The sequence below is a fragment of the Scatophagus argus genome, chromosome 1, assembly GCF_020382885.2.
Source record: "Scatophagus argus isolate fScaArg1 chromosome 1, fScaArg1.pri, whole genome shotgun sequence".
NCBI lineage: Eukaryota > Metazoa > Chordata > Actinopteri > Scatophagidae > Scatophagus > Scatophagus argus.
Genome location: NC_058493.1, coordinates 23100429 through 23123758, shown reverse-complemented (window position 1 = coordinate 23123758; position 23330 = coordinate 23100429). Strand labels below are relative to the sequence as shown.

General features: G+C 43.4%; 4 protein-coding genes across 8 annotated transcripts; 1 reads left to right on the top strand and 3 right to left on the bottom strand.

Annotated features, from left to right (window-relative positions):
* Window positions 1-207: 207 nt before the first annotated feature.
* Window positions 208-1575, bottom strand: c1h15orf48 (chromosome 1 C15orf48 homolog). The gene is made up of 5 exons (XM_046392899.1): window positions 1433-1575; window positions 1266-1325; window positions 1048-1136; window positions 833-893; window positions 208-537 (listed from the first exon to the last, which is right to left on the bottom strand). The coding sequence occupies exons 2-5, from the start codon at window positions 1302-1304 to the stop codon at window positions 469-471; spliced, it is 258 nt and encodes an 85-aa protein (XP_046248855.1). The 5' UTR covers window positions 1305-1325; window positions 1433-1575; the 3' UTR covers window positions 208-468.
* A 188-nt stretch (window positions 1576-1763) lies between these two features.
* On the bottom strand, window positions 1764-6077 carry spata5l1 (spermatogenesis associated 5-like 1). Of its 2 annotated transcripts, none has more exons than XM_046392882.1 (11): window positions 5920-6077; window positions 5080-5698; window positions 4814-4999; window positions 4141-4425; window positions 3867-4052; window positions 3254-3412; window positions 2895-3104; window positions 2559-2786; window positions 2339-2473; window positions 2113-2238; window positions 1764-1983 (listed from the first exon to the last, which is right to left on the bottom strand). In XM_046392882.1, exons 2-11 carry the CDS (start codon window positions 5668-5670, stop codon window positions 1846-1848), a joined length of 2244 nt encoding a protein of 747 aa, XP_046248838.1. In that variant the 5' UTR covers window positions 5671-5698; window positions 5920-6077; the 3' UTR covers window positions 1764-1845. The 2 variants fall into 2 exon arrangements, with proteins under 2 accessions (XP_046248838.1, XP_046248844.1); XM_046392888.1 differs by having other exon boundaries at window positions 5080-5693; window positions 5920-6047.
* An 853-nt stretch (window positions 6078-6930) lies between these two features.
* On the top strand, window positions 6931-19175 carry LOC124061192 (NAD(P) transhydrogenase, mitochondrial-like). 3 transcript variants are annotated; one of them, XM_046392827.1, is made up of 23 exons: window positions 6956-7082; window positions 7479-7642; window positions 7760-7925; window positions 8702-8931; window positions 9037-9236; window positions 9334-9421; window positions 9571-9659; window positions 9768-9955; window positions 10079-10212; window positions 10299-10490; window positions 11020-11170; window positions 11783-11944; window positions 12039-12149; window positions 12251-12396; window positions 12502-12697; window positions 13511-13744; window positions 14290-14450; window positions 14678-14857; window positions 14954-15113; window positions 17342-17423; window positions 18073-18191; window positions 18560-18675; window positions 18803-19175. In XM_046392827.1, exons 3-23 carry the CDS (start codon window positions 7796-7798, stop codon window positions 18947-18949), a joined length of 3216 nt encoding a protein of 1071 aa, XP_046248783.1. In that variant the 5' UTR covers window positions 6956-7082; window positions 7479-7642; window positions 7760-7795; the 3' UTR covers window positions 18950-19175. The 3 variants fall into 3 exon arrangements, with proteins under 3 accessions (XP_046248789.1, XP_046248783.1, XP_046248797.1); XM_046392833.1 differs by lacking the exon at window positions 7479-7642 and having other exon boundaries at window positions 6931-7082; XM_046392841.1 differs by lacking the exon at window positions 6956-7082 and having other exon boundaries at window positions 7477-7571.
* A 698-nt stretch (window positions 19176-19873) lies between these two features.
* On the bottom strand, window positions 19874-23112 carry dtwd1 (DTW domain containing 1). 2 transcript variants are annotated; one of them, XM_046392859.1, is made up of 5 exons: window positions 22976-23112; window positions 21829-22116; window positions 21475-21612; window positions 20445-20733; window positions 19874-20292 (listed from the first exon to the last, which is right to left on the bottom strand). In XM_046392859.1, exons 2-5 carry the CDS (start codon window positions 22084-22086, stop codon window positions 20063-20065), a joined length of 915 nt encoding a protein of 304 aa, XP_046248815.1. In that variant the 5' UTR covers window positions 22087-22116; window positions 22976-23112; the 3' UTR covers window positions 19874-20062. The 2 variants fall into 2 exon arrangements, with proteins under 2 accessions (XP_046248815.1, XP_046248809.1); XM_046392853.1 differs by having other exon boundaries at window positions 22778-23017.
* Between the last annotated feature and the right edge of the window lie 218 nt (window positions 23113-23330).

Below are 23330 nucleotides of genomic sequence, written 5' to 3'. Positions count from 1 at the left end.
GAACTTATGAGAACAAAAGACAGACTCTGATGCAGGAAGTTGAACACGATCACAGTAAATATTTTATTGACACTGTACAGTACATTGCTCACATTTAGACAATATCGTACATTCACATCAACTGTCAGAGCATTTGGGTTGCTATGACAACCAACTTCCGTCTCAAATGAAACACCAAAACTCATTTGATATAAATATACAAGACAGTACGCAGAATCCCAGAAAACCAGTGTGAGTTTTTTTTTTTTCACTTGACTTCATGACAGTTTTGTACTGCTGAGGATGGACGTCCTTGAGCTGAGCCACTACAGAGCAGGGTGAAACCCCACCAGTGGAGCAGAAGCATTTCCGCACACTGAGTGTCAAAGCATCCTAGTTTGTGCAGAAAGGATTCTGTTAGACTGATGGGGGGCAGGCAAGTACTCAAACTGTGGATCTTTCTAGGAGATGCCCGCCTTTTTTTTTTTTTTACTTGGTGAGTTTCCTCACAATCTCCAGCTCCTCCACTGGTTTCCACTGCTGACCGATGGTGATGAGCTGCAGAGAAACGCCAGAAATAAAATCTAGGCTCCCCTTAACCCATTTTCAAGCGTTACACAAACTTAAAGGGACAGGTAGCACGGGGAGCAGCATAGGTGGCCATTACTAATCTAAACATCTTCACTCTGATGTCACAAGAGCAGGCTGGTACTAACTTGATAACGTTTCTTCCTCAGTGACTCAGCAAATTGCAGCACAGGCTGTAAAATTCTGCTTGTATGTAAAAGCCAACAGGAATAATAATACTAAGACTTTTATCAAACTAACACTATAAAATGTTTCAGAATTTTACCTTTTGGGGTTTTGTTGGGTCCACTCTCTCCCATGGTTCTGGGTTTTTGCTCTTATTCAAACTAAAAGTGAAAGTGAATGACAATGTTACATTGTTTGGAAGCATTTCTTACATGACAGAGGCTCGTAGAAATTAGAGTAAGAAAACAGCAAAAAATGTAGAGTGCAATTTAAAGGGGTTAAAAATAAATACAGTATATATACAATAACACTCACATGACATCGGGTTTAGTAAATAGGAAGTACAGAGCAGCAGAGGCGGCTCCTGTTGCAGCAAAAGAGATGAAAGCTACCAGAGGGATCAGCTATAACACACATGTAAAAAGATGTTTTTAATTGTGCACTGATATTAAAATGCAATACAAGATCCTACAAGTCCAACATCCACAATACAAATATCACCACTAATGCAGCAAAAATGTAAAAAAACTCACCTCCTTTTTCTTCCTCAACAACTGGAAAAATCCCGGCATATTTTCAAGATTCTCGAGCACCTGAAGGGAAAGTGATCACATTTCCACTTAATAATGAGCTCAAGAGAGTCAGTTCAGTGAATTAAAATCATCAAGTCACGGAGGCAGCTGCGTGTGGCAGGTCTCACCTGTTGTTGCCTTGAAGTCCTTCAGATGTCTCAGCGCAGGATCCTGAGAGCCTGACTGATGTAGGCTGGATGAGAGGTAGTACGAGGTAAAAGGCACGTACACAGACAGGGCTTCCTCTACTGAAATGCAGCACTGGATTCCAATTTGTCAACACACATTCACATTGCTGGTGATCAATACATTTTCTGAGTGTGCAGCGCCCTCTTGTGACCACATTTGAACATTGAAAGTAGACAGCTGGTGGACAGTTTGAAGTTGAGATCTCAAACTATTTATGATTGATTGTCACTGACAATAAAACAAGGAAAAAAAACAAACAAACACCAGAGATTAAGTTTTACTCATTTTAATTCAAAATATTTTTTTATGTAATAATATAATTGATCAATGCAGAGAAAATGGTCATCGTTGGTCATCTGGGATGTGTTTGATACTTGTGGATCTGCTGGGCAGTGAGGGAGGGGCTCATTTTGCTGAGGCACCGGAGGAAGTATGCGTGCTTGATGGCAGAAGCCTCCATGTTCTCCTCTTGTAGTGCTAACAGAGCAGCCTAGAAAAACAAAAACAACTTTCATGTATTCCTACTCTGTCTGTTTGTCAACATTTAGCAGGAAGATTACAGTTTGTATCTTCTAGCCAGATGTAGAAAAAAAATATTGAGCTGTGTGCATAACATTACCTCTTTACACAGATTTTCCAGGTCAGCTCCAGAGTAAAGCTCCGTCTTTTCGGCCAGCTCCTCCAAACACACATCAGCACCCACAGGCATCGACTCTGTACAAACCTTCAGGATGCGAAGACGAGCCTAGACACAAAAAACATAGACACAAGAAGGCTTTTCCAAAACTTTTCTAACAAGATTGTTGCTTTTTCCATTTTTTATGCCCTTGAAACCAATAACGTACCTGCTGGTCGGGTGGTGGGACATAGATGATGTGGTCGAGCCTGCCAGGTCTGAGGAGGGCGCTGTCTAAGCAGTCAGGTCTGTTTGTGGCAGCTATAACCATCACGTCTTTGTTGCACACTTCCTGACAGTCCAGCTGTCCAGGAGAGAAAACGTGTTGACTAAATCGCTTCATACTGATCGGATGCTGCGTTGAGTGAGAAACATCCGTAATATCTGACCTGTTCCTGCGTGCGATTCTCTTCCACTCCCTCTGCCTGGAGGATCTTCTCCGTCCCTCTCCTCTCCAGCGTCTTCAGACCGAACCCGTCCATCTCATTCAGGAGCACAGATAGGAGGCGTGTCTGTGTGCTGTTAGCTATCTGACCGTTTGACCGCGAGCCAATTAGAGAGTCAATCTCATCAAGGAAGAGGATACAGGGAGCGCAGGCCCGGGCTTGGCGAAACAGCTGCAATCCAACAGACAGGTGCAGGTTGTTATGGATATAAAACAGACAGGAAGACACAAAAACAGGACCCACTCACAGCTGTTACTACAGGATGTGAAAGGAAAGTACCTGCGCTAAAGCTTTCTCCGAGTCTCCAACATAGGGAGAGTACAGATCAGCACCACTGACAGACAGGAAGGCACAGTGAGATGAGGTGGCCGCAGCCTTGACAAGTGTCGTCTTTGCGCATCCTGGAGGCCCGTAGAGCAGCACGCCACGAGGCCGGCGCAGACCCAGACGTACAAACGCCTCAGGGTGCTTCATCGGCCACTCGATGCTCTATGATGGTCAGACACACAAGAGGACAAAGGGGGAGAAAGTAACATCTATTGATTCTAAACACATTGCATTTCCTTATCAGAAAACACGCTCAGATCACACCTCAGTGCACGTTACACTGTGTAAGACGAGCCCTGCCGCTCATTTACCTGTCTTAGTTTGAGTTTGACCTCGTCCAGGCCTCCTATCTGCTCCCAGGACACTGGAGTGAGCTCCGTCCTGCCCAGGCTGCTCCGCAAGCAGGAGGGACGAACCGACTTCAGGGCGTCCTGGAAGTGCTTCATACCCACCAGCTGCTCTCCCGAGCTCTGCAGACGACAATAACAAGACAACACGTGAAAAAGAACATTCATAAGCCTGCGCCTTCAACACTCTGGAGGGATTAAAGCAGTTCTTTCACTTGGCACCAACTGCAGTTCAATTCACTTTGTTTAACGAAGATAATCCACTCAGTATCAATATTGCCTTCCCAGGGGTCCCCTGTACAAGAGTATAAATATAATTTATATGTCTGCACACAACATTCACTGACTGCTAGAATGTGCTAGACTGTGTGAATCACATTTGAAGTCCACATATGCACTGCAGTGTGAATCCAAGTGCATCGAATGTCAGTTTTCCCACATATAAAATAAATTGTCAATGAAGCTGAGAAACGTGATTCAAGACACATTTGAGCCTGTGGGAACTGCAGTGTGGATGCATCCTGATGGAAGGTACTACGTGTAAATCGGAAAGGAGCTTAAACATTACTGTATTTACCTTGAAGCGCTCCCGTACAGCGTGCATGGCAGCCTCCCTGCAGAGGGCACTGAGGTCTGCTCCCACATAGCCTGTAGTTCTCTGTGCAAGCTCTGCCATGTCCACACTGGGACAGACAGGCATCCTCGCACACAGAACAGACAGGATTGCTTTTCTCTGCTGCAAGGTGGGAGCTCCTATGATAACCTGAGGGGAAAAAACATCAAATTCAAAGCATCAAAGGTTTATTTCCATTTACTGTCACGGGCTTGGTTATACATTTCATTATCCGTACCTCTCTGTCAAATCGTCCAGGCCTGCGCAGTGCCGGGTCCAAACTGTCCGGCCGGTTGGTGGCTCCGACGATGAGGAAGCGATCGGACCGATTCATCCCGTCCATCAGCGTGAGCAGCTGCGCGACCAGGCGGTTCTCTGGTGCCGACGAGCCGGTTCTCCTCGGACACACAGAGTCCAACTCATCTAAGAAGAGCACACACGGACCCTCTTCCGCTGCCGATCGAGCACGCTCAAACACCGCACGCAACTTCTCCTCGCTCTCACCCGGCCGTGATCCCACCACCTGAAATAATCATTCGCAGTTGCTATCAATAATAACGTTGCCTTTGTACACAAAATTCTGCATAAAGTGCATTTCAATATTAAAACATAAACATGTTTATTCTAAACAAGGCCACTTCAAAATCAGTGTCCCAGTACAGCTAGCAAAATCTGAAGACAGTTATAACAAGAGTGTGAGGGAGGATTGCTTTAAAGACAAAGGCAAAATGATGAGAAAATAAGAAAACACAGGCAGAGAGCTGAGTCTGTGCAGGTGCAACACCACCATACACTTTTGGTGGGTCAAAAGTGATGACTGAGTCCATATTTTTTAGGACATTCCTGCATCTCATGCCTCTAACGTAATAATGTAATGCAAACACAAGGATATCATTAATGTCATTTTGTACCTCTGGTCCCCTGACCACCACCAGGTTGGCTCCAACCTCCGCCACCACTCTGCGGACCAGCAGGGTCTTTCCCACACCTGGAGGCCCCACCAGGAGCACACCTCTGGGACACAACACACCAAGAGAGCTCAGGGTGTCCGGATAGAGCAGAGGCAGCTGCAGCATCTCTCTCAGGGTGGCACTCACCTAAACTTCAATAAAATGAGAACTTAGTGCAGGTGTTACCAAATAGAGAAATAAGGCCATGACAGTGAATACACGCTGACCTCCTCCAGACCGCCGAGTGGGACCCCGTGCTGGTCCTGCAGCTGATTCCTGAAATGCCGCACCGTCTGGATGTCTGCTACCTCCACACCAGTTTTTGAGGTGATAAATCCAGCACCGGTAGAATCCAGACTGATGCTTTCAATAACAACATATGTGATGTCGGTATCAAAATCCTCCAGGTTTATCACATGTTTCTTGTGGACATATAAACCTCTAAGCATGTCTTTGACAAGCTCGTGGACAAGGCGAGGAGGTGTGTGTTTCTTAAAATCAAAACTCTGGACTACCACAGTTATCTTAACACTTTTCAGTTTAGGGCAGGAAACCGACGTGAGCTGGCCAGGGTCCAGGCTGTGATGTGTTGGTGGGTGAGAGAACAGACCGGGCGAGGAACACTTCAGATCCATCTGCAAGAAGCCCTCGGCCAGGTCAGACCGGGGCCAGGCGGTGCACAGGCAGCTTCCCTCGGGAAAAGACACCAGCAGAGGGGAGCCCAGCCTCAGACCCAGCGCTGACATCAATTCTGGACCCAGCCTGCATCTCTGAGAGCCCCGGTCTGACGGATCCGCCGCGAGCAGCCTCAGAGACATCCTCGTCCGACAGCAGCCACCAACTTTACTGGCATTAGCATAAACAAAGGCAAGCAGATAACGTGACTTCTCACTTAGCAGCGCAGTTTCAGATGCAAGCGGACACACACGGGAGTGGCGCTCGCGTTATAACTTTAGCTGCATGTTAACATTTAAGCTAGGCTACATGCTACTAGCTGTTGGCTAAAACTTCATTCTTAGCTGCGACAAATCTTCTTCTAAACGAAAGACTGTCAAATAGTTACATACCAGATAAAGGGCCACACTAGTGGACAGCGGCTTGAATGTTTTCGGACATCGCAGTGCTGACAGAACAAAGTCACTAATGTTTACATGATCCATGTGGCGATTAAAGAAAATGGCCAACCAAAACGTTTTCCTGTACGAGACGAGGACGTTGAATTTGGTTTCCGCTTGGCCAACTACTGTGTCGTGTTATTGGATTGGATGGATTTTCAAAGGAAGAAACCAACAAACCAAAGCATTAACACGAAGGAGAAAGAATATGAACTGACTTAATTTTTTTCCCCCAATGAGTCGACGTTGAAAAACAAATCAAGTCTAATTTTTGTCCTATTTAAGGTCTTATTTAATATAAAATAGGACAAAATCAGCAATGTTTCCAAAATAAGGAAACACTGCGGAAACATAGCTTTCAGAAATGTTACTGTTTCCTATTAATACTACATGTTATATGTGTATACTTTCCTTACTTATACTTTCCTTTTTTTTAAAAAAAAAAAAAACAACTCAATTTGCTCTGTCTTACAATGCTAGTGTTACTTATTTAAGAAAATTTAAAAAGTCAAATAAATACATTTGACATATTTGTAAACAATAGTTTGATGACACCAATATTTTGAGAAATACTGAAGGATGTACCGAAGAGAAACCAAGGAAATGAGCATGGTCGTCCAACAATTTCTAAGTGCACGTCTTACTGGAGCTCTGGCGTCACCTTGTGGATAGAAGAAGAACGACACAAGAAAATACATTAAATTAAAACATTTTAAACAAACACATGGCTAATAGATATTCCCCCAGTTATGCCTGTGTGCTTCTTTAACGTCATTGTCGTTTGACAGCTGCACAGGAAGGGAGAAGGACAATCAGTAGAGCGTCCATCTGCGCATATCTGTTAGCGACTATTTCTGAAAAAAACATGACAATCCAGCCTTTAATTGGCAGGTAGTCTCTCTGAGTATTAAGCAGCGGCTGCGGAGAGCTTCAAGGGTGGTCATGAGTGAGATCACGTGGTTTGCTATTGATATATAAATAGCACAGCAGTGATATCCAAACTGCGGAAGGTCGTCTGTTCCTGGGAGCAGGCGAGGGGATTTTGGGTAGGACGTCTTACAGGTGACCCTGCTGCTAAGGGAAAGTTGAACCTGCTCTTTCTGGGAATCTGAGAGGCAAGTCTGAGAATAATTACAACAAAAAAAAAAACCCCAAATCCTTCCATTTATGAATGAATTAGTTAAAGGTGGAGGACGAGGGACGCTGATTGACTGTGTGATTCAGTGAATGAATGAATGACTGGAAAAAACAGCAAATGCATGATCAGAAACAACTGGTCTGAATCACCAAGCAGGGTACTACAAGTTTCCAAAGCCTTTGTTTGTTTTAGGATTATAAAATTCTGTGTTTTCCGAGAGACTATATTGTAAACACTACTTTTTAAAGATGGTTTCCTTGTGTAAGAAGATTTGTGTCTGTCTGGAGTACTGAGCTGCCCCCGTTAGCACCAAACATTTTATCTGCACACTGATTTCTCTTCCTGATTACCCCTGTGTGTCTGCTCACAACAGCAACCAGGCCAGACTTGGCACCGTTTCCCCTTGTGCCGTCATAATTCCAGATCTCGCGAACAAGCCCGGAGTGTGTAATCAACCCTGGGCCCTGTGAGTGTCGTGTCCTGCAGAGCTGAAATGTCACTCTGCTGTCTGTAGGCCTTGCAGCACAGACAGTCTAAGTGAGTGACTGAGGAAGATCAGGACCTACTTGGCAGGATTATAATGTGCTTCGTTATTTGACAGCAGATGCAGAAGTAGTGACCTCTTGCCTCTCCTTGTTTGTGTTCATATTCAAGAGCCAGAGGGAGTCTCAGGGCGGACGCTCAGTGGCCATGTCGACCCTCCTGCGCTGCATCTCCAGCTCTTCTGTCATTCTGTTCCAGCGAGGGGCTCGTCAGAAAATACCTGGAAGCAGGCATTTCAGGACTTTCCCTGGATTATGGGACCAAAAGGCCTCCAGAGGTAGGAACTTTGTATCTGTATTAAAATCTCTCCGCTTAATCTTACAATATGTTTCCCAGAGGACAGCCAGGGTCTGCATGACTTCTTTGGTTTGGATTTCCTCTTTGTATTGACTTGAGGAATGAGAGCATAACAGTTCACTCGAGGACACGCTCCTTCTGGCCAGAAGAATGGAAAACTCCACAGATCGACTGTTTGCCGCAGGTTTCCGGAGATATTCCCAAAATAGGGAAAGCAGTTGTGGCCCAGGCAGTGGCTATGCTCACTGAGCTGTAGGAGCTGCTAACATGCAAGAGCATGGGGAGGTCAATTAAAGGTGACATGTAAAAGTTTAACTTCTGATTGGCAGATAGTGTTCGCTGACATTTGTTTATGGAGTCAGTGCTCTTCGTGGCGTCAGGCGGTATCAAGTGTTTGTGAAAGTTCTGGGAGCTGTTGCGTGCTTTTTAAGTTTGAATTTTGAGCGTGTCTGTGTGGCAGCGCAGGCCTCTCTTTGTGTGCTGGCTCAGAGCCAATCACCTGCTAATAATGTCTCCATGGCGGCGAGGTCACCATGCCGTGTAAGGAGAGAAATGTGTAACCTGACACTGGTCCCAGGAGAGCTATCGCCGCCGTACATGCATGCTTTTCCTGTACTGTCACACAAAGAGATGAAAAAATTGTATTATTTTTTTAAAAAGTTATATTTGTCTGAAAATGTTTTGATTTTTCAAGATAGACCTGTTAAAGCATTCCATGCACTGCAGACTGAGCTGTCAGCTGGTTTGTGTGTTCAGGTGTGCTCTACAAGGACCTGGTGGTTGGCGTTCCTAAGGAGACTGTACAGAATGAGCGCCGTGTGGCGTTGTCTCCTGCGGGAGTGCAGGCATTGGTCAAACTGGGCTTCCAGGTGCAGGTGGAGAGTGGAGCCGGAGACGAGTCCAAGTTCTCTGACCAGCAGTACAGAGATGCTGGAGCCACCATAACTGACATCAAGGGTGCCTTTGGCTCAGACTTGGTCCTCAAGGTTCATACGCATATACTGTTTGGCCTGCCTCTCGGACAATTAAAATCTTGACAGTTTATTTGAGTCGAGATTTTACAAGATTTCTACTTTCTTTTCCTGCTGTAGGTTCGAGCCCCCAGTTTGAGCGAGACAGACCTCCTCAAGCCTAAGTCCACCTTGGTGAGCTTCATCTATCCAGCACAGAACCCTGAGCTGATGAGGAAGCTGTCCGAGAGGCAGAGCAATGTGCTGGCCATGGACCAGGTTCCCAGAGTCACCATCGCACAAGGCTATGATGCACTCAGCTCCATGGCTAACATCGCTGGGTAGAGGAGAAAAAATGCATTTACGTGCAGATTCATGTTTGTAGCTACTCAGGAAAGTCCAGTTATGGTTAATGTGACTTGAGGGTTTGTTTTATAGGTACAAGGCTGTGGTTCTGGCTGCCAACCACTTTGGCAGGTTCTTTACTGGTCAGATCACAGCTGCAGGAAAAGTACCCCCAGCTAAGGTAACTGTTTACATATCACCGTATGCAAGTCAGCATGGGTGATTTTTGTCTTCTCACAATCTTTTTCCTTTCATTGTACTTCAAATAAAATGGTAGGCTGTCAGTCACCTTTTTGTACAATAATGCATATGGATGTTTCCTAAACATAGGTCCTGGTTATTGGAGGTGGAGTGGCTGGCTTGGCAGCAGCAGGGGCAGCCAAGTCAATGGGGGCCATAGTTAGAGGATTTGACACCAGGTATAACATTTGTTTTTTTTTTGGGAGGGAGGTATGAAGTCTCAGACCACAGACTGATGGATGATGATTATGATACTGATAATAACATGAGTGTTTCTGGACCGTCAGGCCAGCAGCCCTGGAGCAGTTCAAGTCATTTGGGGCAGAGCCTTTAGAAGTAGACATCACGGAGTCTGGTGAGGGGGTCGGAGGTTATGCCAAAGAGATGTCTAAGGAGTTCATCGAGGCTGAGATGGCCCTTTTCGCCAAGCAGTGCAAAGAGGTCGACATTGTCATCAGCACTGCCCTGATTCCAGGTCTGTCACACTGGTACCTTCTTCCACCTCTTTTGCCTTTTGATCTGTTTAGTGTTTAAAACTGCATTAATCGATATATGTTTATTTTTTCATTGTAACCGAATGTCTCCTGTTGCCATTCAGGGAAGCAGGCTCCTATTCTGATCAAGAGGGAGTTTGTGGAGTCAATGAAGGACGGCTCTGTTGTGGTGGATCTGGCTGCAGAGGCAGGGGGCAATATTGAGACCACCAAGCCTGGAGAGCTGCATGTTCACAAGGTGAGGTTTCTACCTAGCCAGCTGATTGTGATTAGAACAGCAAATTCTTTTGAAAGGAATCATGATTTACTTTTTTTAATAACCAGGGAGTAACGCACATTGGCTACACAGACCTGCCCAGTCGCATGGCCACACAGGCCAGCACTCTGTACTCGAACAACATACTGAAGCTGCTGAAGGCCATCAGCCCGGACAAGGAGTACTTCCACTATCAGCCCGCAGATGAATTTGACTATGGAACAATTGATCACGTCATCCGTGGGACTCTTGTTATGAAGGTGCGTTTTTATTTGTTGTAACTGTCTACTGGCAGCCTCTGTCACTGCTGGCATTCTTCTCTCCCTCTCGGCATGAGCTGTCAGATCCTGTCATGCTAGGATACTGCGCCAAATGAGTACTAAAAACCAAATCCCAACTGGGAATAGCTCATGGTGGATTCCAGCAAGAATGTTATGAACGTTTCAAAATATACTTTTCCAGGAATTTTGGCTTTGACACATTGTTTATGGCAAAGAAATCATGCAACCTCAACAGGACCTATCAGTTTACCCCTTGTAAAACTGAGCATTATTCAGGCCCCTCAAAAGAGAATTTATCTTTCAAAACCACTGGTAACTGGTTCGTGATTGCTGTTTGTTCAGGATAATCTCCTATGTGGTCCATGAGTTTGTATTTTGAGTGCTCCCACTGTCCGGGTGAGATCTCCCACGGTGAAGGCTGCAAAGTCTTGATGTGTGTTTCTCACGCAAAACTCTGTGGACGTCCCCCGTGTTCTCACACTTGTCCTCTGTGTTTTCTGATGTCCAGGAAGGCAAGAACATGTTCCCATCCCCCCTCCCCAAAACAGCCCCGCCGGCCCCAGTAAAACAGAAAACAGTCGCGGAGTTGGAGGCCGAGAAGGCGGCTGAGATCTCTCCCTTTCATCGCACCATGACCTCTGCTGGCGTCTACACTGCAGGTCGGATACAAACACGTAGATCCATGAACAAGCATTCAAACTATGGGGGTTTGGCACAGACAACATAACGCTTAACTTTGTTTGGCTGGCATTAAGAATAATCTGAATATCTTTTGGCTTTTGATTTTTGGTTGGACAAGAAAAAAAATCTACTTGAAGGCATCCCATTAAACATGAATGTGCCACCTTGGGGAAATTTGACATTTTTCACAACTTTTGTTTTATTGACCACATGATTAATAGATAAATTAAGAAAACTGATGATAAAAAATAATTGCTGGTTGCAGCCCTTTGTCTTTTTTTATTGCTAAGGGCGCTGAGATCACGAGATCGTATTGGGCATTTTGAATGTGAATACCAAGTAATTAAGCACAGTGGGGAATATATAAAATGTTTTTTTTAGAAGTTCTTTCAGAGAAACTATGAATCATCATACTTGCATGTTTGTTTTTCATATTCACTTATTCCACTGCTTTATTGGTAAAAAGGGACTGGAAAGAAAACAAATGAAACTGCACATTTTTTCCTGCCCAGAAATAAGGAAAGAACAGCACACAGACATATCAACATAACAACAACACATCAACAGTGCTCTGCTCTGTCTCCCTGTAGGTGTGTCCACCTGTCTGGCTCTGGGTGTCATTTCCCCCAACGCAGCCTTCACTCAGATGGTCACCACCTTCGGCCTGGCTGGGATTGTGGGATACCACACTGTGTGGGGGGTGACCCCTGCTCTGCACTCACCCCTCATGTCTGTCACGAATGCCATCTCAGGTCAGGAGTTGGTAGCAGATTGTTATGGGCAAAGTTAGCAACTTTTTTGGTGACATTACGTCTAAATCCTATTGTTTGATGCTCTGTCTGTCAGGTCTGACAGCAGTTGGAGGTCTTGTGCTGATGGGTGGAGGTCTGACACCCTCCACTCTGCCTGAGACTCTCGCTCTTGCTGCTGCCTTTATTTCCTCCATCAACATCGCAGGTCTGACATTCAACGCTTAAAACACAAAAACAACAATAGATTCACCGCCCGCCCAATCACATGAATAATTACATAATTTATTTTTTCCTGTGTATATGCAGGTGGTTTCCTGATCACCCAGAGGATGTTGGACATGTTCAAGCGCCCCACTGACCCTCCTGAGTACAACTACCTGTATGCGCTACCTGGGGCGGCTTTTGTTGGGGGATATGGAGCCTCAGTGGCTGCTGGATACAACATTGAGCAGGTGTTTTTAAAAGCTGCATTAATTCATTTATTCCATACTGATGATCCAAGAATGATTTGTTGAGTGACTTTTTTTGTTTGTTTGGTTTTTTTTTTTAAATCTCAGATGATGTACTTGGGCTCAGGCTTGTGTTGTGTCGGGGCGCTGGCAGGCCTCTCTGCACAGGGCACCAGTCGCTTGGGGAACGCCCTGGGCATGATAGGAGTGGCAGGGGGCATCGCTGCCACCCTTGGTGCTCTCAAACCCTCACCAGAGCTGCTGTCTCAGATGTCTCTGGCCATGGCCACTGGAGGAACCTTGGGTAGGTAGCTTTGTGCTTTTAGAGGATCTACAGTTGGCTGAAACTGAACCGTTTACAGTGGCACTGGCACCATCGACGCGCCGCTTCATTTAGTTTCAGAGCAGACCTCCTTGTCGTCCACCATGTAAAGCCTCTAGGAATGCAAGCTGTGCTGTATCACGGAAAAGAGACTCTCTGGGTTTCAGTCCTAGCATAAAAAGAAGCAATATTCAAAAAGCTCTGGCACGGCTCCTTGTGAAGTCCAGCAGTTTGTTTTGAAAACTACAAGACCACCAAGAATGAGTTACATGCTATTAACTTTGCATGCGACTCCTTCGGTCTTTGAAGAGTGTAAATTCTTTGCTAATTCATAACAGAACATCAATCATCCTGCCCAGATACGAGACGAGTGGATTTCGTCATCATGTGTGAATGTTGTACATGTTAATAGTAATTTGGATAAAGCGAGATGATAAATGATGTTACAGTCAACATACTCGCGCGCACACACACAAGTGCAACAGAGCATGAGGACTTACTCGGTGTTAAATTAGTGGCCCTGTGTTTTCAAGAACACACTTAAATACTTAACTTAGGCCTCATTAGACTGGCTTTGAAGATTAGGCTTGTTTGTTAGGACTAATGTTAGTGAAAACAGGTGTTTGCCTTTTAACCATTTGCATTTTACTTTTTACCTTTTTTTTTGTATTCAAACAGTCAATGTGCATGAGAAGCTTGGTGCTTCAGCCAGATATCGAGTAGTAACTCACTGAGATTTACTGAAAGCTGTCTTATTTTTACTGTTTTGGGTGGATCCTCATGTTGGTGCCACAGGCCTCACCATTGCCAAGCGTATTGAAATCTCAGACTTGCCTCAGCTCGTGGCAGCCTTCCACAGCCTTGTGGGGCTGGCAGCTGTTCTCACCTGCGTCGCGGAGTTCATGATCGAGTATCCCCACCTGGACGCTCACCCTGCCGCCGGTGTGCTCAAGACCGTGGCGTATCTGGGCACCTACATCGGAGGGGTCACTTTCAGTGGCTCGCTGGTAGCCTACGGCAAGCTTCAAGGTAATGGATTTGACGTTATATTTGTAGCATCTACATTATTTAAATACAGTAGAGATTGTGCATGTGACAAGTTTCAGAGTCTGTAGACCATGTCCTTTACAAGTCTGATCTTTATTTGACACAGACACACTATCTTTACGCTGAGCTTTGTGTCCTTTGGCACTGATTGTATCCTTCATCTTGTTAAAGCCAAAAATCCTCTGGTAAATCCAGGCCTTGGGGGTTTCTTTGCATGTGTCAGCAGTCATTAATGTACAGTGTAGTGTGACTGGTCATTAGGAACACATGAGAAGCTTTCTGGTAATTTGTTCCGGGTAGGGCAGGGTGGTGGCTGCATGGCTGTGGTTGGTGGAGGGATTCTGCCTGATTTGTGGACAGGAAAGACTCTTAGACGGCTGATTAGAGGCCTCCACAAACACAGACAGTCGAGACAAGCGTGTTTATATGTTTTATCTTGTCACATTGTTCCCATTTAGCCTTGCAAACAAGCGAGAATCATTCCTTGCTTTTCTGAAAATGTTTGCTGAATATGTTTTCGGTTGTAGGCATCCTGAACTCTGCCCCCCTGCTGTTGCCGGGACGACACGTGTTGAACGCCAGTCTGATGGCAGCATCAATGGGCGGCATGGTGCCCTTTATGCTCAGTTCCAGCTACACTACTGGAATGGGATGTTTAGTGGGAGTGTCTGGACTTTCCACCATTATGGTGAGTATAACATTTTAACAGGTGAAGCAGAAAAGTGAATATTGTTGAAACATCATTAGTGCACACATTTAAACTCTCACAGATTAGACTGAACTCCACTCAATATGGCTGCATCTCATTTTGGAAACAAGGGGATTTTAATTGCTGTAGGTGACTCATTTTTTTGTTTTTTTAATTCCTTGTTTTATTTCTGCACAACTTCTCCAACCCTTCCGCCCCTCCCTTAGGGTGTAACCCTGACCGCAGCCATTGGGGGCGCCGACATGCCCGTGGTCATCACCGTGTTGAACAGCTACTCCGGATGGGCGCTCTGTGCTGAAGGCTTTTTACTAGACAACAATCTTATGACGATTGTCGGAGCTCTGATCGGCTCCTCTGGTGCTATCCTCTCCTACATCATGTGTGTGGTGAGCTGACACACAAGTCCAGTACATGAGTGAACTGGCACCGTGCTGTCACTCCCAGCTACCTGAGCCTGACTTATTGTGCTCTTCTCTTCCAAGGCTATGAACCGCTCCCTGCCCAACGTGATCCTGGGTGGGTACGGCACCACCTCCACAGCAGGCGGTAAGCCCATGGAGATTGTTGGCACTCACACTGAGGTCAACGTGGACCAGACTATTGACATTATCAAAGAAGCCAACAGCATCATCATCACACCAGGTACGCTCTGTCCACGTCTTGTGTTGCATGTGCAGAGTCACCGGGCCTTTGATAAGGAACGTCGTTTTCACTTTTGTGACCAAAATTAAACTTATCTTATTTTATTGTTTACAGTAAACAAAGTGACAGACGTTCATTTTGATATTTTTCTTCTTTTTGTCAAAAAATGCCGTACTCCACTGACTTAGCATTGCGCTATTAGAAAATTGCTGACTCAAGTGAAGTGACTTGAGGCAGTTTATCACAGTTCATGCAGCTCCCTTTCCCATAAAAAGGCTTTGCACAACTTTATTTCCCCACATATGTTTTTGTACTCTGTAGGAGCTATAAACTGGGGATGGGCATTTCAAGCAAACACACTATTTGATATTTACTGGGAACTATTCAACCATATCAAAGACTCCCTCTTTCAGTTTCTTGAGACTAATTTAGCCTGTCGTGAGACAGTGTGGTGGCGTTTGTAAAGAGGAAGTTTATTTCCTCTGCAGCAGTGAACATGTGGATTTCTGTCACAACTTTAGTTTATTTGGACTCTTTTTCTCTCTGATTGTTATAACTCGACAACATGTATTTTACAGTGCAGTTAGTCTTTTTAAGAGTTTTTTAATTGTTTAGTGACCCCAAAAAAGTCTGTAAGCAGATTTTACTGTGTGAAATGGTTGGGGTTAAAATTTTGAATTTTCCTTAATGCCAGTTTGCCGTCATGAGAAGAAAACCATAAACACTGTAGAGATTTAAAGGCTGCAGAAGACCATTTAATCAGCTGCATTTTGATACCGCTTAACTTGAATAGCTCAGGACATTCAAATGTACCTCTTCCAAAAACTGATCTGCCACTGCTTTTTGTCATCACCTTGTTCAGGTAAAGTCAGTTTTGGTGGTCATTTTAATCTATTCAAGGGCATAGACAGTAGTCACAGCTTGTCCCCCTGAAAGTGGAGGCCCTCCTGAAAAAGACTGGAGCATTTGGGAGAGACAGGTGTAGCAAGAGGTTTGGGTAGACATCAGAGACTGAGGTGGAGCACAACTTTAATATCCGATTCTCTCATGACTGGACAGCATGGATCGTCCTCTTTACTCCAGCTGCAACTTTTCTGGATCAATAATGTCAGTTATCTGTCTCGTCTGATTAACTTCACCTGACAAAAAGGCTGAGCCTGACTGCTCTGCCAAAATGCGGATCAAAGTGTTGCTGTAGCAGCTCTGGTTTGGATCGCAGACTGGTGGATATGGGAGCAATTAATTAAACTCAGAAGCTATTGAAGCCTGACAACCACAAGAGGGAGCAGTTTGTCCACAAATTATTCCACAGCCAGCTTGTCTCATGCGACACCCATACAGTGTATAGAAATTGAGTGAGTCAGTATTTGTTTGTTAGCTAAGACCAAAGGATGATGGGGATTTTTTTTCACACTGATTAATTAAACAGGAAAAGCCAAAATGTCGCACAACTGCGTGTTTGTCGAGCTTGCCGAGCAAGAGGAACCACTCTTGGATACTTGAATTGCTGTAGTTTTCCAGTGGCTCCAAACCAACGCAAGGACAGCTGTGTGGTCCAACATGCTGGTTTGATTAGAGAAACAGTGAAAAGTCATAAGAGCTATTGAGTCCAGACTCAAGACTTCTCCATGTGCTGTCAACAACAAAGTACAGCAGTGAGGAAACTGAAAGCTCCATTTGTCTGGGGAATTAGAAGATACGGGTTACAGACAACTGGCTTCAGAAAATTCTATTAGGAGTAAAGCTGAACTCTACAAAGTACCTGACCACCAGGGTTAAATAGGGGTTATGCAGACCCAGGGAAAGGAGTTCTTTGCACGCAGGGGACCTAAATGCACGCCACATATGCAATAGTTTTTCTAAGAAAAATGCCTCTCAGTCCAGTGAACCACCATGGGTTAGTGCAGAGAGGAGACTTGTGGTAGATAAGGACACAGAGAGGAGGACAAAATAAAAAATGGAGGATGATGGATTAACTGCATTATTGTTGTTTGACCCCTGCTAGATTGCTCTCTTTCATGTAAACATGAAAAATAAGTCTTTATGTAATCCAGTTGGGCAATAAACAAAAAACAAATCCAGAATAGGAAATGTTATTAGGTACTTAAGCAACAAAGTAAGCATTCAGAAATGTTTAGATACTAAAAAATAAAGTGGAATTAAAAAAAAAAAAAGTAAAATAAAGCTGGTTATATCCTATTTATTTTCTGTATGTTTTCGTGTTTTAGGCTGGGGTCTGTGTGCAGCAAAAGCCCAGTACCCCATTGCAGACATGGTGAAGATGCTGAAGGAACAGGGCAAGGCTGTCAGGTGAATGTCTAAACTTTATCTGCCTTTTATGAAAAGGCAATTACTCCTACTTTCTGTTTGCTCTGTGGGTCCACACTAACATTTTAACATTAGGAAGTGGGAAGTATTTCCTCACTTGAAGAAGCACATTTACTGTACTTAAATGCAACTTTCAGATACTTGAACTTTATTACAATTCAGTGAGAAATAGTGTACTTTTGACTCAGCTAAATTTATGTGACCACTGTAGTTAATAGTTCCTAATTACTAGTAGTAGTTGCAGGTTAAGATTTTATATGTCTAACATCAGATCAGTTATAGAAATATGATTCACTCTTATAGCTCAAGCTGTGCAACAATATATAAATTAGTTAATAATAGCTTTATTTTTACCAGCTACATGAAAATACATATCAATAAGGAGTACTTTTACTTTAGATACTTCTAAGTATGTTTTGCTAAAGATAATTTCCAGTATGACACGAAGTACAGGATTTTTACTTTTAACTTTAACATGAAGTAAAATGCCTTGATCTTCCATTATCTGTACACTCTACAACCAGTCCGAACTGGTTTCGAAAGAGTCGGGTGCATTTGTACTTGTGGTGCCACAGGGTGAAAATCAGTTGAGCGTTGGTGAGCAGCAACATTTTGCGTCCATCTCCAACAGGTTTGGCATCCACCCAGTAGCCGGTCGTATGCCTGGACAGCTGAACGTCCTGTTGGCTGAGGCTGGTGTTCCCTATGACGTGGTCCTGGAGATGGATGAGATCAATGAAGACTTCCCAGGTAAAATAATTAATAACATTTCTAGAGGGAGCTGTTTGATTAATCACTGCTTTGTGGTTGTCACTTTGGCAGGAACATGTCGGGTAATAACACCAGATTAATTACGTGTAATAATCACATCCCCCGTTATTCAGCACTTGGAGCAGCCCTGTGTTTTATCTTGATATTCAGACATGCCATGTTATCAAGGAAACAGTCTTGTTTTCTAAGCAACCAGGCAGGCAGCCTGAGACATGTGGTTCTGTTTATGACAGAGGGAGATAAGTCTGGTCCTGGGGAACCCACTAACATCAGTGTGGACAATTACAGAGGATTTTGCTAGCGGTTTCTGTGATCATGTCTTGTGTATAAATGTTTGTGACCCACAGAGACAGACTTGACATTGGTCATCGGAGCCAACGACACCGTGAATTCTGCTGCACAAGAAGATCCCAACTCGATAATTGCTGGCATGCCTGTGCTGGAGGTGTGGAAGTCCAAACAGGTTGGTCTTCCTGTTTTTGTTTGTTTGTTTGTTTGTTGTTGTTTCAGTTACCTTTTGACATGTATCACTGCACCAACAATATCCCAGCATTTTCAGTCAAAAGCTGAACATATAAACTTTACTCCAGGTGATCGTGATGAAGCGTACCTTGGGCGTGGGCTATGCTGCAGTCGATAACCCCATTTTCTACAAGCCCAACACATCAATGTTGTTAGGAGATGCCAAGAAGACATGTGACAGCCTGCAAGCCAAGATCAGAGAGGTCTACTACTAGTGACCCTTCATTAGCTTCCTTCACGGACACAGAGGCAGGTTGACAGATACTATTTTCAGTATATATATTTTGGAGAAGTGATTTATTGGCTCTGCAACGAATGTGATTCTATTACAAAGATACCCATGATTCACTTTTTTTTTTTTTCTTTTTTCTGAAAATAAGAGATACAAATAATTCAAACAGAAACATGTACTAATTTGTAAATAAAAATTATTTAAACATATTTGAAGTCGGTTTCCTTGCACATTATTACATTTTATATTTTAAGATTAAAAATCATTCACTGTAACCTGAGCGGATTAAATTGGGAAGAACAAAAACCAAATATTTCTGGGTCATACTAAGTTTGTCATGTCAAACATTGATGCTATTCTTTTCTTGGTATATAAGAATCATTTTCAACATTTTGAATTAAGGAAAAGGCCAAGACAACATTTTCCCATCTGATTACAGACAGGCTTGTAGGTAGTATTGTTCAAATATGATGATACATGATACCAGAACTGGGAAACGCCTCTGATACTGCCCAAAATACTGTGAACAGTATTTGTGAGTATACCAACATATACTCATCCAATAAAGGAGTTTATTTAATCGAAATGGGACCCTGCTGCTTCGCAGGTGTGTCCGTACACCTGCACGCAAGCACATCCATGCGGGACTAGAAGTGTATACATATGATGCGATACTCGAGACCAGCCAGTACACAAAGTTCAGGTATCAGAATCAATATTGGAAAGGAGAAAATGGAATTGGAACATCTTTGATTATAAAATGCACTGATTTACTGTTTTCATGTGTTTGTTACTTCGTAAACAGTTTGGTTTAATTTTTAGATTGCCGTTATCCGGCAATCTTTGCTGCGAATGTTGATTTCAGAGTTATATTTCTTTTATTTACTCACTTATCAAACACACCTCATTCATGTTTTTCAATTGTCAACACTTTGTGTTTTATTGCATATTCTTCTACAAACAGTGACAGTATCCCTTACAAAATAAAATGTTACTCAGCCATAAAATAAAACCAGACACAGTCAGGCTTGCATGTGAATCAACTCTTCTGTTATAATTCATAACAGTCTCTTGAAACTGATTTTAGGTTTTTCTCTCAGCGTTTTCCAGCAGCTGTTTTGGCTTTGTTGACAACTGAGTGCAGGTAGGAGTAGAAGAAGAGAAGGTTATCATATTCTCCATTGTACTCCTGAGCAAGGCAGTGTTTGTGGAGGTCCTTGAGGAAATAGTAAATAGCCTCAATAGTAGCTAGGTAGGTGTCTGGTTTGCCCTTCTGATGGCGCCAGAAACATGTTTTCCTCATCTTCAGCTCGACTCGGACCAAATCTAGGGGAGAGTGCATGTCCGTCAAAAAGCACACGAGAACGCAGAGTGAGATCACCTTAAACAGCATTGCGGGTGAAGGAAATTTGCCTCTAATAATCACCAGCACTCAGAGCTCTTTAAAAGGTTGCACAAATGAAATCTTTGATAATTACCTTGCAGTCTCTCATCTGTGCTGATCTTGTTGGTCTGGTTCCATGTGCTGTCAATGAAGACCACCCTCTGTAGGGGATACACCCTTGACTCGTTGCCCATTGCATCATCTGGGGTCCCTGACTCTGGGTACTCTCCAGAGTGTGTGGCACCTTGAACTTCCTCACTTTTCAGCCTCTTTATGCAAGGTTCATCAGACAAGTACTTTGACTTGCTGTCAGTTTTGTCATGCAAATGCCACATCATGTCTTGAACTGAAATTGCCCCTGGACCAGGGAACACCAACACCACCTGGAGAGGACAAAGAGACGAAATCAAAAGAGCAAATCATACTGACACTAGAGCATTTAAAATATTCTGTTTTGTTTCTAAGATGTGTCCACAGTGTAGTGACTTATCTATAGATAGATTCTGGAAGCAGCGAAAGAGAAACCAAAAGGTCATTTAATGGAGTAAAATAAATGAAAAGAGAAAACGGGGAAAAAAAATAATCAAAGTTTAAAACTGTCATTTACAATAAAAACACATGGCTTGTGCGCTAATGCCCCTGTAATTCTGTAAGTCAAGTCAAATTACAGTTTCTGATTATGCCTAGAGCTATGAAATCTAAATTTATCAAGCATGAAATATGGAAATGCAGCAGCTGAACTGATCTTATAAATCTATTACAGATTCCAATTTTTTTTATTACAAAAATGAATACAATATAGATTAAAATCTAAAATACTCAAAACAGCAGCATAGCTTAAAATATAATATAAATGAATAAAGCAAATAAGGTGTTATGACATTGGACTTTTCCTAACAAGTAAAAGAAGAAAAATAATCAGTTGAAACACATAGATAATTATGTGCCAGAGCTGATACCAAATGCCAAACAGCCCCTAGTTTATTAATTATGAGGAATTGCTGCTTTTCTTTGTAATGTGTGAATGTAAAATCAAATTGTGCGTGAATCATTGTGTTTTTGGAGTTTTGAATGAACAAAAGTGTTAAATAAGCTCAATTTTCTAGTTCTAAAACACAACTAACCTTGTCCTTTTCAAAGTCAGGTATGCAGGGGTAAGTGTATATGGTGACGTCACTGGGTGCGAGGATCTTGGCATGAATAGCAGTGCTCTTTCCATCCGTCTCATTGGGATGCTTGATGATGTCTATCTTCACAGGAAGCTGAGCATGGCATACAATATGTAGTGTCAGGTCCAGTTTGATAATATCAATCAGAAAGATTGTATTTTTCTGAACATGTGGCACTGGAAAAGTATTGATACTTTTGACAGCACTTCATGACATATTTTCCTCCACATTGGGATACTGCTGTTGCAGCTCCATAACAGAAGTCCTCTCTTAAAAGGACAATCAAGTGAGTCCTAACCTCTTACTGACCTTGATTACAGGGATTTCCTGCAGGGTGACACCCACTAATGAGCAGCATGTGTAGCAGAAGAACATCCTTGATCCTCCACATTTAGAGCATTTCAACCTGCCCCTCTGCTGTGCTTCCTCCAGCACTGCATGTGATGCCAATTTTAGACCTTGGAGAGGCTGCCTGGCAAACTCATGAGGATCTGATGAATCACTGGAAACTGTTGTTTTGTCACAGCAACTGGGATGGAGACGCTGGTCTTGATCCAAGCTACTCATGCTCGCTCTTTAAATGTTGACAGACCAGTGCTGGAGTATGTGGGCCACACATTCATAGGTGAACAATGATGACAAAACAAATGATGCATATATCAGCAGACAGAAATAATCCAACATTTACATAAGGGAGAGCAGTAATGTGGAAAAGCTATTAAACATACTAGGGTTTGTTTTCAAAAAAGTCATACAGGAGTCTTTTTCAGACAAATGAGTTGAACTGAGGGAGATACTGGATATATTGATATAACATTAACACTGTGACAATGGATTATTTTTCAGCAGCTTTATTTTATTATTTGCCTGGTATAAACACACTCGGATCAGAGTATTTACTGCTATCATAATTATTGTTATTATCATCATCATCATTATAAGCCATACAGTTTTCTGATCTCATGTACGTAACGTATTCGATTTTGCCACTTGCGACTTTTCTGAAGTCAACGGAGACTGCTGCTCCCTGCTACTAGCTGCGCTCAAGTGAGACAGCTCGACAGTGAATGTGAAGTGACTAAATGTGTAACTACACACAACTCAGTAAACAGAATTTCAAAGTTCAAGAGCACAACATGCAGCTGACTTTGTCCCCTTAACTTTATCTCTCCTTTCTCTTTAGCTCAATGAAATCTGACTGACTACAGACTGTGAATCCACCCCCATTCGGCTAGGCTAACGTTACAGCCAACCTTACCTGATACATGCTAGTGAACTAGCTTCTGTTAGCAAGCTTGACTAAAGCCAACTGTGCTAGCAAACAAAAACACAAGCAATGGCGAGTTAGGTTAGCCCATAACAAAATAACAAAAATTCAGTCCTTGATGTAGTTCACATGATCTGCAAGCAATACGCTGTCCACTAACTGGTGACACAACACAAAAAACGTGTCTACCGGTATGCAGACAACTGATGCATGACGTCGTGAACGTCTTCTTCTATGCCGGAAACGCAGTTCCGTATGAAGGAAAGAGTCCCTCGCCGTTACCCGTTGCTAGGCACTGCATTCTAAATGCGTGCTGTTGAGTAGCGGCGTTACCTGCATATGGCGGACAGTAGTAGCACTGTACAGAAGGTACTAAGCTAGATAGTAAACGAGCGGAGCATAAGCAGTTGGCTATTTACAAAAATACCAAGAATCTCTTCCTGTAACAGTAAGGAAAGCTGTCAATGTAAGATACATTTAAGTAAGCGCTTAAGCTAGGTTAATGCTTAAGTTGACCCCGGATAATTATGTAGCTACTGATAGC